Below are 17687 nucleotides of genomic sequence, written 5' to 3' on the forward strand. Positions count from 1 at the left end.
TTACGAAGCTGGTGTTATCAGGCTTCAGAAAGTCAATCAGGCGTCAGAAAGTCAGTGAAGACTGTAATCTGTGAGTTACTTTTATTTTTCTTAATGGCAGAAGATTGAGATTGATGTTTGTTTTGCATCAGTACTGTATCAAGTACCCATTAGTTGACTGGTTACCACATGAACATACAGTTTAGTTTAGAAGAGAGGGAGGGAGGGAGGTGGATGATTAGATAAATTTTTTTCTATTTTCTATTTTTCTCTTAATATACTTCCTTCCCCCCCTCATTGTGGAATTTGTAACATATACTCAGTGTAGTACAGTACAGCACTGTATAATGCTGTTATTCAGTAAATTTAAAAGAATGTGTAAGAAGGAATTGGGAGTTGAAGAGAAGGCCGCCTGATGGTTGAAGACAGATTGACATAAAAGTGATTGGTTTATGGCCACCCCTTACAGGATTGCCATTTGGCTGTAGACAGATGGAGTGAGTGATTTGGCTGTAGATAGATGGATTGAGTGATTAATTGATTGATAGATAGTAATACTATAAACCACTTTCTGGGGTGGGTAGGATCCAAATACAGGAAAAGAAAAGGAAAATGCAATATGGCAGAAAGTGTCATCAGAGTATCAGTGAAATTGCGTTTAGTTATTGCCATGTCTGCAGTGACGTTTGTATTGTGTATGAATAATGTCACTGTTCTTGTCACTGCTTGTAACGTTAATGTGTGTCGTGCAATGATGAATTGCTTTGGAATAACTGACACTTCTGAAAACAAAAGACGTGATTGTTATTATTATTATTACTTATATTATTATTATTATTGCAGTAATCCCCCATTTATCCGACATAATAGAGCCAAAGGCATGTCCGAAGTGTGGATCCGTCTGGATAATAGACTTCTTCCCCGGCCCCCTTTTGTACATAACCTAGCTATGAAAGCCATTGTAAAAGGCCACTACAGTACATTGTACAACACTTGTTCCTGTTGTTTGACACTACTCTATCTGGTGAAGCAGACCTATAAACCATAGCCAAGCAGTACCATGCTCAAGTATGGAAAATATTACTGTACTTCTTAAAGATATGAGAAGTCGACCATCCTTCATCAGTCTTACTCAGGATCTCCCACTTCTTCTCCAGAGTCAGCACTACCCTCATCCATTTCCTTAGTGGTGGGGCCATCATCACACACCCTAGGAAGAGGCATGCAAGGAATAGCAAGGCCTGAAGCAGGTAGGGAACAACCACAAAAGCCACCACATGTGCTGTTTTAACAACTGTCCAAAAGGAGCTGTTCACTACACGGTCGCCAGGCAGGAAATGGGCACGACCGAGGGGGTCTCTAGCAGACGCTGGGTGAACTACCAAGCCAGACAGCGCAGTGCCACCTGGCTATTCCCACCCAGGCGGGCAAAAATTTTCATGCGGCCATAATTTCCACCCGGACGCAAGCATTTTGTCCGGGTAAAATGGAAAAATATACATATAATGGTTTAATACAACCAGATCATAGCGTCCGGGTAGTGGATCATTTGGGTAATGGATGTCCGGATAATCGAGGGATTACTGTATTAATTATTATTATCATTTTTATTATTATTATTATTATTACTTCTACACACTTACTGTTCCAGCCTAGTTGTCTCACAGTAGAAGCTACTGAAACCATGCTGTGTTTATGTGCTGTGTGTCTGAATTGCAGGTGAGGATTTTCAGTGGGAAAGCTCATGCAAGAAGCTCTACTACATGGGTTATGTAGTATAGGTTCTGATGTGAGTTACATTATTGAATAATCTCAGCTGTAATTTATGGGACACAAAACACACAAAGTAGTGTGATTCACATAGCTTGTGGTGTGAGATGGCCATTGTCTGTATACAGTAAAACTCAGGCCTTCATTAATTTAAAAATGTTTTTAGCACTTCCTTACCAGTTTATTTTGGATATTACATTATGTTCTTTTGTGTTATTTATGTATTTTTAACATTTACACAAACTACTTAAATATGCTAAAAAAAATAATGCTGTGTGCAGAATTTAGTTGGTGAGGAAGATGTGCGAGACAGCCTCCTTAACAAGCATTGCTCTGAGCCTGAGACAAAGATAAAACAAATAATCATCATTGTTACTGGATCTCTGTTTCATTGTGGTGGGTAGGATCTGGCAGTGGGAAATATAAAAGATGGATCTGTTATCAGCATCAACTTAGTAATAGTACCATAGGATTTGTTTTCACCTGACAAATCTCTAACCCCTTTCAGCTCAGTTGATGACCAGATGGAGTCATATTGCAGAATTAATATGTCTAGGAGACTCATCTCAAAAGCCTTGCAGGACATCTGGTATGATGCTGTTTGTAGTTACCCAAAATTCATCACTTACCTCAACACTGTAGTTTTTCTGTAGAGTACGTGTTGGGTGACGATGGGGATGGCAGCAGACTTCGCATTGAGATGTCTTCAGTTTTGTCTGTACTGTATATTAACCTGTCATTCCATCCTCTATCATAATTCTCTTCTTCTCTGCCGGGTAATATCATGTGTGTTGTGAAGATGGCTTACTCAGTGTTGTCAGTGCCGTTCCTGCATCATTTATTGTTTGCTACTCCCACAGCTACACTCACACCCAGCAGTAGACGGAGCCAGCCCCACAACACAAGATACCAGACAAGTTTCCATTGTCAGTATCATCATCTGACATAGATCTCTAATTATTTTCAACTCAGTTGAAGGCCAAGTTTTATCAGATTGGAAGGTTGATTTGACAAGCAGCCAAGGAAACTCATTCCTAACATAATTAATGCTAATATTTCATGCATCCATGACAGTATTCAAGTTGTGAGAGTATCCCAGTTCCATCAGATAAAAACAAACACTTCAGCAGAGTGCTATTTACAAACCAGTACGTTGTTGCATGTAGGTACTGTACCAATAAATAATTCATCATTTACCCCCACACTCATTCTTCCACAGAGTATGTGTTGGGTGACAGTGGTGACAGCAGCAGCAGCAACAGTGAACAGTTGGCGCAGCAGCTTAGAGGGGATGGTCCACCAGTGGCCTTTGCACTGCTCAAGAACCTCACCGTCCTCGTTAAACTGGTCAAGTGTATGTACAACTCCATGATGCTTATACAACAAACTGTATTCTGTAAAAATATTTGTCTCTCCGTGGTCCTCTCTGACACAAGAACAGGTGCTGGGAAACTGCACTAGCTCGTCTTTGAATAGGCCATACTTGACTTACCCACTGTCATTCATGACCAATGATCAGCCCCCCATTTCTTCAAACAGTCACACACATCTCATTGACCCCTACATGCTTCCACACTGTCCCCTGCTTGATAACATGTGACAATTTTTCTCACACCAGGTTCAACTTCATTGGACCCTTAATGTTAGTGAGCCGTGTGAACCTCCCTCCTTTTACATTACTTGTTATGTTTTTTCTTAGTGACATTCAAGGCAATGGTGATGATGATGATGGTAGTAGTGATGATGATGATGATGATGGTAGTAGTGATGATGGCAATGATGACTAGTGATGATGATGGTAATAATGATAATGATGGTGATGATGATGGTAACTATAATAATAATGAGAGTAATGATGATGGTGATAAGGTTGATGATGTTCTTCGCAGTGGAGTGCAGCGTGGGTGTGACGTGAAACATGGCAATTAGAGGGATCTGTATGATGATGGTGATAAGTGGCATTGATGATGATAATGTTCTTTGCAGTGGAGTGCTGTGTGGGTGTGGAGGTGTGGAACATAGCAACGCGAGGGCTGTGTACAGTGGGACAGGAGGAGGTTGTGGTGTTACTGGAAGTCTCGGAGGATGAGACACAGCCGCCCAAAGACATATTCCCCTTCTTCATTTCACTCTACAACCAGGCTAATCAAGGTAGGAACTGCATAGCTAGATGTAGCTTTAACTGTATCTTCATGTATCTGTTTGTCTCTATCTTTGTTTTTATTACCTTTGGTGTGAGGATGATACAACTGCCCGTAGACATATTGCATTCTTCATCACCTACATTGAAACCTAAATGAGATGCCACACAGATGGAACAGAGTGTACAGCACTGTTGAGGAGCCTACATGTGATGATGCTGTGCACTCTGGATGGAGCAGCTGTAGCATCCACCCTGGTCTGACCCTGGTGAGGCACTGTCTACCTCAAGGGAATACCAGATCTCTACATGGTGTACAATATGTACTTTAATGTGCATATTGAATGGCCCCAAAGAAGCAGTTGTGTTCTTGTGGTTGACAGGTCTACTTAGCCAGACAGACCCTGGGCAAAATAGCACCAGTGATGACAACTACAGTAACAAAAATGTGTGCAGAATTAAGCCACAGTGTACCTGCTCTAGGAACCTCCCTGGGGTGCAGATTTGAAGTGTAGGTTTGTTTGGCATGTGATGTTCCAAGAAAATTATTTTATCATCTGAATGTTTATATGGTAACAGTACTGTATAAGAAATGTCTTTCATTCTTTCATTCATCATCTAATCCAGTTTTGCCACATGAGGAGAATAGGAGCCTGGGGCTAGGCAAGTTGGTCTTGATGTTTAAGATGAGAGTGACGAGCCTCACTCATCCCTGAGTGGCATTACGTGAGCAATAAACCCCAACCTTGGATATAAACCCATGCTGGCTCAATCAGATTGGAGCGGCTTAATTACCCACTAAACCACCAGGCGTTATAATTTGGTTATATGGTTACCACCCAGCATAGTAAGTGGTTTCCTGGTGTACAGGAAACCATATGGCTTGTCACTCAGTGTTGAGTCACCCATAGACAGAAGGAAGAGGAAAGAATGAAGGAAAGAAAGACAGAAAAAAGGATGGAAAGAAGGAAGAGAGGAAAGGGCTGGCACCTGAGAGCAACACCACATTGAGTGAGTGGATGGTTACGCATAAAATACAGTAGAGCATATCCTCATACATGAAGCTTACCAGCTTGGGGTGGAATCATCAGGCATTATGCACAAGTATTTGCTTGTGGTGTCAGATTGTTTTGATTGGAGTGTGCACCCATACTATTTACAGCAAGTGTAACTGCTGTACCAAACACCTCAGCATAAGCTATGCACCTCCTTTTCACAATGCAGACATCTACACTATAACCTCATCAAAGGATCTGGTGGAGTGCCCTTCTCCCTCTCTGTCTTTTACTCACTCTGTACAATCCTCACAGGGCAGCTGGTCACCGCTCTGGGGCACACCATCTTCAGTGAAGCAGGGGGTGGTGGTGGTCTCCTTGGTTCTCGAGATCACGGAGGGTTTCTGTACGTGCGTCCAACCTTCCAGTGTCTGCGATCCCTCCTCCTACCACCGGCACCATACATCTTTGCCATTCTCATCCAGAAATGGGAGACTCCATGGGCTAAGGTGGGTCTGGAGAAGTGAGAGAGGGACACCGAGAATGAGTGTTCTGACTGTCTGACCACTTTTTTTTGTTTTTTTTCCCCACCAACCAGCTTGGGGATAAGGGTAGGGTTTTGTGTAGCACAGTGGAGGCTCATTGTGCACATGCGTAATTCATGCCAGCCGCCACAAGTGACTCAGTGGCTGTCAGTCAGCCTGTCCATGGTCATGCGCCTTACACTCGTTGCATTCATGCGTTGCCACATCATATTTGGCCAAAACACTAGGTGATACCCAAGTTGAAACTATCAGGAAGATCCAGGAAAAATGGGGGAATGACGCCATGGGGGGAATGCAAATGAAGGAGTGGTACAATCGCTTCAAAAATGGCAGAATGTCAGTCAGGAGCGATCCATGTCCTGGGAGGCTATCAACAAGCAGGAGTGCTGAAAATGCGAAGAAACTGCAATTTCGCCATAGGAAATCATCAGTTGATAGTCAGAAAAATTGCTAATGAAATTGGAATCGGGGATGGATCAGCACACAAAATTTTAATGGATTATTTTGCAGCTGCCAAGTTTGTTTCAGAGCTCCTTTTATGTGAACAAGCTCTTTGGATGAACGTTGCCCAAGACATGTTGGAGTTTGCAAATCTCGTTCCAGACTTCCTGAAGACTGTTATCACTTGTGATGAGACTTGGGTGTGTGGGTACGACCGAAAAACCAAAGCATAATCATCCCAGTGGAAGCATGCAGGGTCTCCTCAGCCAAAAAAAGCACAAGAGGTCCACAGCAAGGTGAATTGCATGTTGACAGTTTTTTTTGACTGTCGTGTTGTTCATCGCGAATTCACATCAGAGGGTCAGACTGTCAACAAATATTACTACCTTGGCGTTATCTGTCGTCTTTGTGACGCAGTCTGGCAGAAGAGACCAGTCCTTTGGAAAGCGGCAAGTTGGAAGCTGCACCATGACAACGCCCCTGCACGTTCTTCTCGACTGATTTAGGAATTTTTGGCCAAGCATAACATCCTTCAGGTCTGGCTGGCTCCCTACTCACCAGACATGGCTCTGCGTGAATTTTGGTTATCCCCGAAGGTCAAAAAGCTGCTGAAGGGTTCCTGATTTGAGATGAGAGAAGAGATCACGACAAATGCAACAAAACACCTACAGGGGATACCAGAAACCACTTTGATAAATGTTTCAGGCAGTGGAAAGAATGCTGGGCTATGTGTGGGAAGTCAGAAGGGGCCTACTTTGAGGGAGATTAGTGTCCTAGCGCAACGGGTTAGCTGGTTTTTTTTAGAGCCTAAGGTCGGATACTTTCTGAACAGACGTCATATGTAGGCATTTTCTTTGTTGCCACCCCTTCCTAGATAGATAGTCATGTAGATAGATACAGATTCATATACTAAATGCTGCAAGAGATGTATGTTGGTCTCCTGCAGTGTGAATTATGTGGATTATGGCAGCCTACCTATTGAGCTTTTACTTGATATTCCTTTCATTTTTATAACTGTTTGTTTTGAGTCTGTAATGCCTGAGAGAGAGAAAAAAAATAACAATGAAAGAGAGAAAGACAGTCAGGTAGAGAAAGAACTGTAGCCGTGAAAGAAGAAAAAGAGAAAAATCAATATCTGTGTATGTCTGTATTTTCAGGTATTCCCGCTTCGCCTGATGTTACGTATGGGTGCTGAGTTCCGGTATTACCCGTGCCCCCTTGTGTCCACTCGTAACCGCAAACCTGTTTTTTGTGAGATTGGACACACCATCATGAACCTCCTTGTGGTGAGTCAGGAGAGGATGACCAGTAGTAGTAGTAGTAGTAGTTCTGATACATCCAACCTTTGCATATCCACCTACAAGCACAAACTTTTGTCTTCTTTGAGCTCTAACACCCTTTTCATGAGTTGTCGTGGTGGTGATGAGTGATGGGAGAAGGAGAGGGAGATTAGGGCCTGAATCCTGTACTCAGTATACTCTAACTTGGCCCAAGCTTGCCATCTCATCATCTTGAATGCTAAGCTGTAAGAAAATATTAAGACTATATTCTTTTCATCTCAACTTGGCCCAGATTTTTGTCCATTTGCAGCTTAATTCATATAGCACTCTGACAGAATAAGACAATACAGTACTAAGGTACTATATTCTTTCCATAGCCCTTTTCTCGACAAGCATCATCCATCCATCCATCATCCAATCCTATGTTGCCCCATGAGGAGCGTAGGAGCCCAGGGCTAGGCAGTTGGTCCTGACATTTAAGATGAGAGTGAAACAAGATCATATTCTAGTTTTAATCTGTTGTTACAACTTGGCATTGAAGATGGAGAGATGGCAATTATAGGCCAAGTTAGAGTAGAAAGGGTATAGCTGATGATGCTACCCAGGAAGGAGTTCTGTGGAAAGAATGTAGGGGGTTAGTATTGCCTTATTATGCCACTGAGCTATGTGAAATAGGCTGCAAAGGATAGAAATCTTGGCTTGTTGAGGTGATAAAAAGTATAGTGACTGGAGGATGCATAGTACTGTATAATCTGTTTATTTTTTACCAGATAGAACTGGACCCACCTCATATTTTGAATTCTAAGTTGTATTTGCATGAGATTTAGTGGGCCTTAGTTTTAAGGTTAGAATGAGTATCCTTGGTTACTAGTCAGATCAACCCTGCAGTCTGACTACACTTGATCATTGGCTGAACTGAAAGGGTTTAGGGATATTTGTCAGGTTTGAACAACTTGGTTTGTTTTATGCTTGATAGTGCTATGTAACCTCTTTTCAGTTGACATGATGGCCAACTATAGCCATATTGGAGGGGCAGTTAAATTAGTAACCAGGGAGACTCATTCATACTTCATGACAAAGGCTCATCAAATTTCACACAACTATGACTTGGTGTTCAAGTTATGAGAGTAACCCGGTACCATCAGATGAAAACAAACCAACTATAGTGAGTTTAGGAGGCTTACCAGCACCTCTTCTTTACATCAGAAAAGTGTGTTGAGCTCCAAAGATTGAATTAGAGAACTGTGTTTGAGAGCCATACTTTCCTTAATTATTAATACAATGAAGTTTACCAATATTTATATCTGTGTCTGCACCCCCTCCTCACATTGCCTCCCATTGCAGGACTTCCGCAACTACAGTTACACGGTGCCGAGCATAGATGGGTTCGTGATACACATGGAGGACAAGCGCACGTCACTGCTCTTCCCCCGCAACAGATATGACCAGGTTAGCTAGAGTGGTTGTGTGGTTGGTGGGTTACTGAGGATCTTCACTGTTTACAGGGTGACCCGTAATTAATGCTCCACCAGAATTTACCTGGCAGTATCTTAGGTGTTGTGGGGATGGCTCAGTCTGCTGACATGGGCATTGCTGTGATAGTGGGAGTAGAAAATAAATGATGTAGGGCAGGTACTGATAGCACTGACTGAGATAGCACTGACCAAGCCATGCCACAGCACGTGAATTATCTCCCGACAGAGTGGAAGTAGAGCATTTTATATGGGCCTTCCTGTGCATATACGCTTTTTTATGTGAATTTGTGCTCATTTTTACTGTATCTTTACCATAATCCTTTTACACTAACTTTACCTAAAATTACCGTCTCATCACCTTCAGTGCTGAGGTGTTAAAGTAGATTGACATTAAAATGTGAGTCTGGTCACAAAGGAGGGCCATGGATGGAATGCACAGCTATTTTTTTGTTTTTTTTTTCACTGAAGTAAGCTGCCAAAGGATGAAAATCTAGGTCAAGACAAGGTGAAAAGAATATAGTTGATTTACCTTAACTTGGCCCAGAATTTTTTCCAGTTTCATCTTATGTGGTTCTGTCGTTATGCTCCTTCATCCTTTCCATAGCACTACTCCATGACTAGCTTCATATTCTAGTGTTGGTCTGTTGCTATAACACAGCATTCAAGGAGGAGAGATGGTAATTTTAGGCATAGAGTAAAATGAGTATACTGTAATTATGCATGACTCATTTTCTGCAGGTAACCAAAGCTCTGAGCAACAGCAATGACCACGTGTTGGCGCTGGGTGGTAACTTTAGCCCTGCTGCCGACTCCCACTTGGTGACCATAGAGAATGAGGATGGCCACTACTCCACACAGGCCATCAACATACACAACAGGCCACGCAAAGGTTGGTTATTACTGCAAGGATCACTTCCTCAACATAATACTGAAGAGGGATATCTTCATGCAGCAACTAGTTATGATTGGCAGGTGTTTGGCAAACACATTTTTTAAAAAATGGAGGGGGGGGGATTAGGCTTGTGAGGTGGAGCCAGGATGTGAATGATTTTGTGACCTGTTTCACTGGGCATAATGTTGATGGTTCTCACACTCTTTCTGTCTTCTCTTTCTTTGTATTTGTATCTTACCTCACTCCATCCTTAGGTGGGGAAGTGGGTCAGGTCTGGTTTATTTATTTTCTTGCCTTTTCCTCTTGTCAGCCATGTCCCCACTTGGTCCAAGGGTTAGTAAGTGAGGTAGTCAATCTTCTCCAGTGCCTTGCATGCTCCTGGGAACCCCCAAACAGGGGATGGCTGTGGTAGAAGTATCTCCAACCTGCTTTATTCCCACACACCTCTTTCACTCTCTGATATACTCCTTCCTGTTCATTCTCTCTCACCAGTATACTGCTCCATGCTCTTCTTTATACCTCATACAATCTTCCTCTATGAACAGTACTGTAGATCTTGTGTGTGGTAATGACATTGAAAGCAGCTATGACAGTGTTGTTGAGGGTTGTATTTTGTTATTATAATTCCAATTTTTTATCTTATTCATGTTGCTCTCTCCTCAGTGACGGGTGCCAGCTTCATTGTGTTCAACGGTGCTCTCAAAACAACATCAGGCTTGTCCGCCAAGTCATCAATAGTGGAGGATGGCTTGATGGTGCAGGTGGGTGCTATGGTCTCACTAAAGTGAAAGAGTGAGAGATGGAAAGGGGGATTGTGTGTGGTTGTGGGTGAGTGGGTGGGTACATGCATGCATGTGTGTACGCCCTCACAAACCATGTATGCATATGTGCAGTATGTACATTTTTCTTGCCCTCACCAAACATCGTCCCTAATAATCAGTGTTTAAACATGACAGAGATGCTGGATTGCTATAACTAGGCAGGTTTACCTCCTGGGTATACAGTCATCCCTCAGTGCCGGGTATACAGTCATCCCTCAGTGCCCTCTGTCATATGAAAGGAGAAGGACAGTTTCAGCCTGTAGCCACGAAGTTCATGTTAAAGGTGTGCTTATTCAAATATAAACAACAACACTCATTGCAGAACACTAATCATCACAGGTTTTTCCAGATCCCAGCAGACATGATGACCAAGCTGCGTGATGCACTGCAGAACATGAGAGACTTTGACATCCCCTGTGGGCCCATCACAGCATCACAGCCAGACGAGGTGGTCTCCATCAAGTGGACCACTGATGACAAGAACTTTAATGTGGGGTAAGTGGATGATGATGATAGTAGCAGTGGTGGTGGTGATCATCATCCTGATGGGTGAAAGAGAAATAACTTTAATGTGCAGTGAGTAGATGATGGTGATTTTCGTGGTGTTGGTGATGGTGATGGCGGTGTTCTCTTATTACAGATTAGTATTCAGGATGGAGAAATGGAAATTTTAGGTTAAGTTAAAGTGGAAAGAGTACAAATATTGTGATGATCAACAAGTGTTCTATCATTCTGTCTATCTGTCTATCTATCTGTGTATTGCCAGACATCTTAATCATGTAAGAGGTGGCCACACACAAATCACCTGCATGTTGCCCTATCTTCTACCTTTTTTCTGCCCTCCCATCAGCTTACATCCTTTGTCTCATAACTCACCTCACTCCATCTTATCCTCGGTCTCCCCTTTCCCCTATCCTCTCACTTAATCTTATCCTTGGTCTTCCCCTCCACCTCACTCATATACACTTTTCTAGTCAGTCTCTCAGTCTCCATTGTTCAGTTTGGCAGTTTTCAGCCAAGTTAAAGTGAAAAAAATGTAAGTATCGTGCAATCAGCCCTTGTTCTTTTCCAGGATCAAAAGCCCTGTTGACGAGAAGGAGATGGACGGCATACCCTCAGTGAAGATACACTCGGGTACTGATTATGTGAGCAACTCCCATCTCATACGCTGGACCGAAGTATTCATTTTACAGGTATGATAAAATCTGTCAGTCATTTCAGATAATATCGTGCCTCCACTTGTGAAATCCCTATATTGAGATTGGCCATGATAGACTTGATAAGGTATTTTTTATGAATTAGAAGCCAAACCAAGTGCCAAGACTAGCCAGTTTCAACTCCAAAACTAAGTTCCAAAACTAGCTATTTACCTCCCCAAAACCAAATACTAGAACTATACTTTGTTTTTTTTACTGAGGCAAAGATGCACTTGACAGGTTGGTGATGATTGGCTGAATGCAACCTGTCCAAAAAATATTTACTAATCCAAATTTTCTCCTCAGATATTTGTTGTCAGTAAATAATACTAGAGTATGAAGTAATGTTGCATTCAGCCAATAATCACCAGTCTGTCAAGTGCATCTTCGCCTTGATAAAAAAAAACTGAATATTGCTAATTATTTTTCCACAACTAAATACCAAACTAGCTAATTACTTACCCAAAACTAAGTGCCAGACCAGTTAATTACTTCCCAACAGCAGGTGGAACATGTACAGAAGAGTTAATCTCATGTGTTATCAGATGTGCCAGAGTGTGAGAGTCTCAGCTTAGACTGTGACTTTACTTGTGGGTGAGTTTCATGCCCAGTGTGATTGAGTGGTTATACCCATTTACACTAACTTGGCCAAAAATTGCCATCTCTCCTTCTTGAAAACTGAGAAGTAACAATAAATAACAAGAATGTGATGGTTGTCATGAAGCAGTGCTGTGGAAAGGACGTGGAACTGTAGTATTGTCTCTTTCTGCCACTGAGTTTCAAGAAATAATATGCATATTGATTAAAATTTGTGCCAAGTTAAGGTGAAAGAACTATATTTACCAAGCTTGTTGACACTGATCACTCTAGGTATTACCTCCCTGGATCATCAGCAACCAGCCATCTACTGTAGTCAGTTTGTTTTCTACTGATGAAACAGGGCCACTCCCATGACTTGAATACTAAATTTTGGTTCCTTGAACTCCAGTGAGCCACAAGTGAACGGTAGGAATGAGACTCCACGGTTACTGTACTAATCAGCCCTCCAGTCTGAATACACTTGGCCATCATCTGAGCTGAAAGGAGTTATCAATCTTTGTCAGATTAAACATATTTTACCTGTATAAACAAGTGCACTAACAGATAACCTCATATTCCCAGGGTGACAGCAACAACTCTGGAGACGTCAACTTAAGTCGTGTGTGGGAGATGCTGGCGAGGTCGTTCTGCCTGGCCTTGACCCCACACCTGCCTGAACTGGCTGCCGCCTCACATACTCGACTTGGCCTACGCACCACCCTACATCAGGACAGCGTGAGTCTCAGGATCATGTTCTGATGCAAGTCAGACTTGTTAAATGATCGTGTTGCATTCCTGGAAGACTGATCAGATAACGCATGTTTGTATATTGACTGTATTACAACATAGATTCAATGGGGATATTTTCAGGATCAGTGGCCAGTAGTCAGCTACCAAACATTGGTTAAAATTACCATAGTTTGCAGCTCACCCAAGCTGGTTCTTATTGTACTTCACTGCACTTCACTTGCTGCGTTTATTCCACCACCACACTATTGATCCATCACTGACATTAATACATCTGATAGTGACCAAGTTTGAAGGCCATCTTGGACCATAAAAATGACAAGGCTTGCCTGTTGGTGACCACTGTGGCCTCACAAGTTACCATAGCATTTGTATTTAAAAAAAAAAAATAAAAAAATAAAAAAAAAATAATGTGTTTATCCATCAACTGATGAGGCTGTGTATAGAATAACAATTGTATAGGCTGTGAAAATGGGGCTTGTACTTTGAAAAATGGTGAGGTTGTGAAAGTGGGGCTTGTACTTTGAAAAATGGTGCTAAAATCTTTAGGTCATAAAAGCAAATGATTGCATGCAGTATTGGTTGAACATACAGGGAGGTTGACCTGTAGTACAGTATATCTGAATGTGGCTTAACAGACTTAATTGATGTTGTGCAAAGTTACCATTGCCTCTACTATAATGTTTCAGAAGCTGTGGGATCAAGTAAAACTGATTGCTTGGTATTTCCATTTTGCCAGGTTGGCTATGAGGCTGGCAGCGGTGGATCGAAACTGCCAGCGTCGTGCATGCGGGACCTGGACACAGAGCTGATCCCTGTCATCCACCGCGCCGCCACCAACATCACACACCACCCCATCATTCTCGAGCTGCTCTTCCACATCCTTGACCAGTGAACTAGTACGCTGTTATCATTATCTTTGTTCCTCTTATAATTACTTTTGTTACTGTGCTCACACATATCATTGTTTCTCTTCCTACCATTATCATCATTATTCTTACTTATATTATTTTTCTTTCACATCCTCAAGAAGTGAATTATTATGCTGTTACTTGTTTACAATCTTTGTTCCCCTATTATTATTACTGATACAGTAAAACCTTGATATAACAGACTTCAGTAGACCAGAATTTGCTTTTATCGGAATCGAGGAGCTGCTGGACAAAATTCTTATACAGTATGTCAGAAAAAGTCCGATAAAGCCAGAAGCAGTCCGGACTGCTTGATCACGTCAACTGTGTTCACCATAATAAAGTAAATAAAAGATTTGTTCATTATTGTACCATTTGATTATTGTAGTGAATGTACAATACAGTACTGTGATGGTAGTGAAAACAGTTTAAAAACCGTTGGTGTGATCTGGACTAATATCTGATACTGTGTTTCAGAAAAAGTCTGGGTTAGCGGAGGATGTCACTTTTATCGGAATTTCACTTTTTGGGGAATGGCTTGGGACCCAGTTAGTCTGTTATAGTGAGGTTGTACTGTATCATTATTAATAGCACAGTCTTCATGATCCACTTCTTACTATCATCATTATTATTATTATTTTTTTTTTCAAACAATTATTATTAATATTAATATTGTTCTTCCATATTCTCAATAAGTGAACTAGTTTGCTATCACTATTATTTATAGCTTTGTTCCTTGTATTATTGTTTTTATCAGTACACTCACTTTATATATTATTGCTCCTCATTAATTATTACTATTATCATTGTTTGTCCACATTCTTGAGCAGTGAACTATATGCTGATACTAATAATGCTATCATTATCCCTCATTAATATTATTAATATAGTTTTTGACATTTTTGACTACTAAATTATCAACCTCTTCACTTCAATAACACAATTTACGTTTTATGCGTGCTGCCTCCCAGTGATTTTATTCAGTGTCCCCGTCCAGCACTCAGTGTAGTACTGCTTTGGGTGTCTGCCCATTCCTCTCTTCCTTCCTTCCTCTTCTGTCGTTCCATCGTTCATTCCTCGTCCTTTTGCCGACGGGTGACTTTACACTCCCTCTTCTGTCATTCTTTCCTTCATTCTTTCCTCTTCCTTCTGCCTATGGGTGACTCTACACTGAGTGACAAGCCAAATGGTTTCCTGTACACCAGGAAACCATTTACTACGCTGGGTGGTAACCATATAACCAAATTATGGCGTTTGGTGGTTTAGTGGGTAATTAAGGCACTGCAATCGGATTGAGTCAGTGAAGGTTTATATCCAAGGGGGGGTTGGGGTTTATTGTGTAAGTAATGCCACTCAGGGATGAGTCAGGCTGGTCACTCTCATCTTAAATGTCAGGACCAACTTGCCTAGCCTCGGGCTCCTACACTCCTCATGGGGCAACATAGGATTAGATGATGGATGGATGGATGGAAAGGCCCCCCTCTTATTAAAGGGGTTACTTGCAGTAGTAGTAGTAGTAATGGTGGTAGTAGTAGTAGCAGCAGCATCCTCAGGCTCATCTGAACATGAACCTTGTGGACTGCAGGCCAAAACTGCCCCTTGGTCCACAGTTCACAGTCCTCCTTTTATGGGACAGGGAGGAGATTGAAGGATGTTTGTAGCTTCACCGGCCAGTCAAATTGTTGCCACCACATGAAGGCATCCCTCTCTGAATGGGTGAAGGAGGGATAAATATAACCCCCGCAGTTGGATAAGCCTTCTCTTTTTGAATGGGTTAATGAAGGCTATGTACAGGGTGGTTCATATATAGCACTTCCCTTCCACTGTGCCTGGTGATTCCTTGTGTGTTGTGGAGATGGCTTTTTCAGTGTCTGTCCTGCATCATTGTTTCATATCTTACCCCTGACACCCATGCCCACACCAGCAGAGTGAGCCGTACCCACAACACACAGGATGCTACCAGGTGAGTGTCTGCTGAAGTGGTATTACAGGCCAGCTTGTATATAGCCCCTCCAGTTTGATTACCCCCCCCTCAAAGGTAGATATCAGTCTGGATGTAGTGATAACAAAACAGAAGATTATGTCATTGGACTGAAGAGGTTATGGTATTCTGTTACTGTTAGGCCTCTTCCTTGAGCTGTTGTAGACCACTGTTGTAAGTTATCATCATCATCATTCTTCTTCTGTGTTATTGAGCAGCAAGGTAGTAGGTTAAAGATGTTTATTATTATGCTTCCACTTCCTCAAGTTGTGGTACACTGTTATTGTAAACTCTGACTTATTGTACAGATGATTATACTTATTAACTGTTGTACTGACCTCTGCGTCCATACACACTTCCGGTCCATTTGAATCCAGTGATGTATTCTTGATCAAAAGACTATCATTACACAGGTGATCACTGGTTTCATTATGAGTGTTTTGATTGTTATTTTTTCTTCTTAAGGCAAATAGTTTTGAATTATAGTTTATTTTACAAATTGTATATGTGTCATGATTTACGAAGTGTTGATAGCAATAGAAGGCATAGCCGAAAATGAAAAGTGAAAAGAACATTTTCAAATGGGCCATCCACGGTTTCAAAATGTAAAAATGGGAAGTTTAAAGATACGTTTTAGATCATGTGTACTTTTATAATTTTACAGTTTATTATCATGACTATATATAGTGTTGTGAACTATCCTTTTATTATGAACTGGCCTAGATATCTGCAAACATGCTTACAATCAGTTCCTATCCATCAGTTTGCTTTTGCAGGAAGGCCAGAGAAGAGAGAGTGCAGAACTTCTCATGTCTTGTTCTTCCCATAATATAAAGTTACACTGGGATTTGTTTTTGTCATCATCATCATCATTATCATCATCACCAGATCTCCATTCCCAGCCCAAGGGGATTGATATTTTTGCCTTATATTTATTGGGTTTCTCCTTCTCGGTGATCTGTTGTGTGATACAAGTTAAATATGGCTTTGCATCAGGAGTTTAAAAATATTCTTGGGCTGAAACAACAAAGTAGAACTATTATTTTTGTTTCTTTATTTTTGGTGGGAAGAGTTAGGGTCCAGAGAGCCAAAAAAACATGATAGAATGAAATACTAACCAGAGTTTCCCCAGCTGAATGAGCCACACTCCCATTCACTCACAATTCAAGCCTTGGAATTCTGACTTGGCTCGATAGATATATTTTCACGGGAAAGAAACAAAAGGTGACGTTCAGAATTTTTCCATGTCTCTTGTTCTTCCTGCAGAAACAAACTGAAGTCATTTCCCCATTGTAACTGTGAATTATTTTTTTGCAGGAGGGACAAAGAAGAAAGTGCAGAGCCTTCCCATGCCTTTTGTTCTTCTTGCAAAATCCCGTCTCAGTTACGGTGGGGATTTGTTTGTAAGTGCGTTTGTGAATACCCCACACCCTTCCCCCATATTCTCTGTGCAAGTAGACATTTAGCATTATTATTTGATATTTTTATTGTTGTTATGATTATGATTATAATAATTATTATTACATCCCCTTTAGAAAAATGATGCACTCAGACAATTATTATTGTTATTATAATTATATTCATATTAGGAAAATGATGCACTTTGGTTATTATTATTATTAGTATTAGTATTAGTATTATTATCATTGTCATTATCATTACATATATACAAGAAAAATGCTACTCACAAAAAAATGTGTGTCCTGAGCACTTTGGCCAGCCAGTGACTTTACAGTATTTACATTATTGAAGTAAAATATTCACCAAAAATCCATTTATTGTTCGATGTTCATGGGAATGTTTCTGTTACTATAGAACAAAGTCTTACTATAGAACAAAGTCATACTAACAGTTAGAGACTAAAATGAATGAAGTACCATGCAAAATATTGTCAGAAATAAAATATGAGTATAAATATTTATGAGATGACACACT

General features: G+C 41.2%; 1 protein-coding gene across 1 annotated transcript in view; it reads left to right on the forward strand.

Annotated features, from left to right (window-relative positions):
* The window catches only part of Sara (Smad anchor for receptor activation), a 38134-nt gene extending 20908 nt beyond the window's left edge, over positions 1-17226 (forward strand). The window contains exons 8-19 of the mRNA XM_080265541.1: positions 2969-3103; positions 3736-3900; positions 5200-5393; positions 7028-7156; positions 8495-8599; positions 9364-9514; positions 10181-10278; positions 10688-10833; positions 11411-11531; positions 12696-12848; positions 13600-13759; positions 17070-17226. Of these exons, the coding sequence (XP_080121667.1) occupies positions 2969-3103; positions 3736-3900; positions 5200-5393; positions 7028-7156; positions 8495-8599; positions 9364-9514; positions 10181-10278; positions 10688-10833; positions 11411-11531; positions 12696-12848; positions 13600-13755 (1553 nt within the window). The 3' untranslated portion in view covers positions 13756-13759; positions 17070-17226. The remainder of the gene's footprint in view (positions 1-2968; positions 3104-3735; positions 3901-5199; positions 5394-7027; positions 7157-8494; positions 8600-9363; positions 9515-10180; positions 10279-10687; positions 10834-11410; positions 11532-12695; positions 12849-13599; positions 13760-17069) is intronic.
* Positions 17227-17687: the final 461 nt, after the last annotated feature.

This window comes from Coenobita brevimanus, chromosome 15, assembly GCF_032717465.1.
Source record: "Coenobita brevimanus isolate Jiangsu-jjx chromosome 15, ASM3271746v2, whole genome shotgun sequence".
Taxonomy (NCBI): domain Eukaryota; kingdom Metazoa; phylum Arthropoda; class Malacostraca; order Decapoda; family Coenobitidae; genus Coenobita; species Coenobita brevimanus.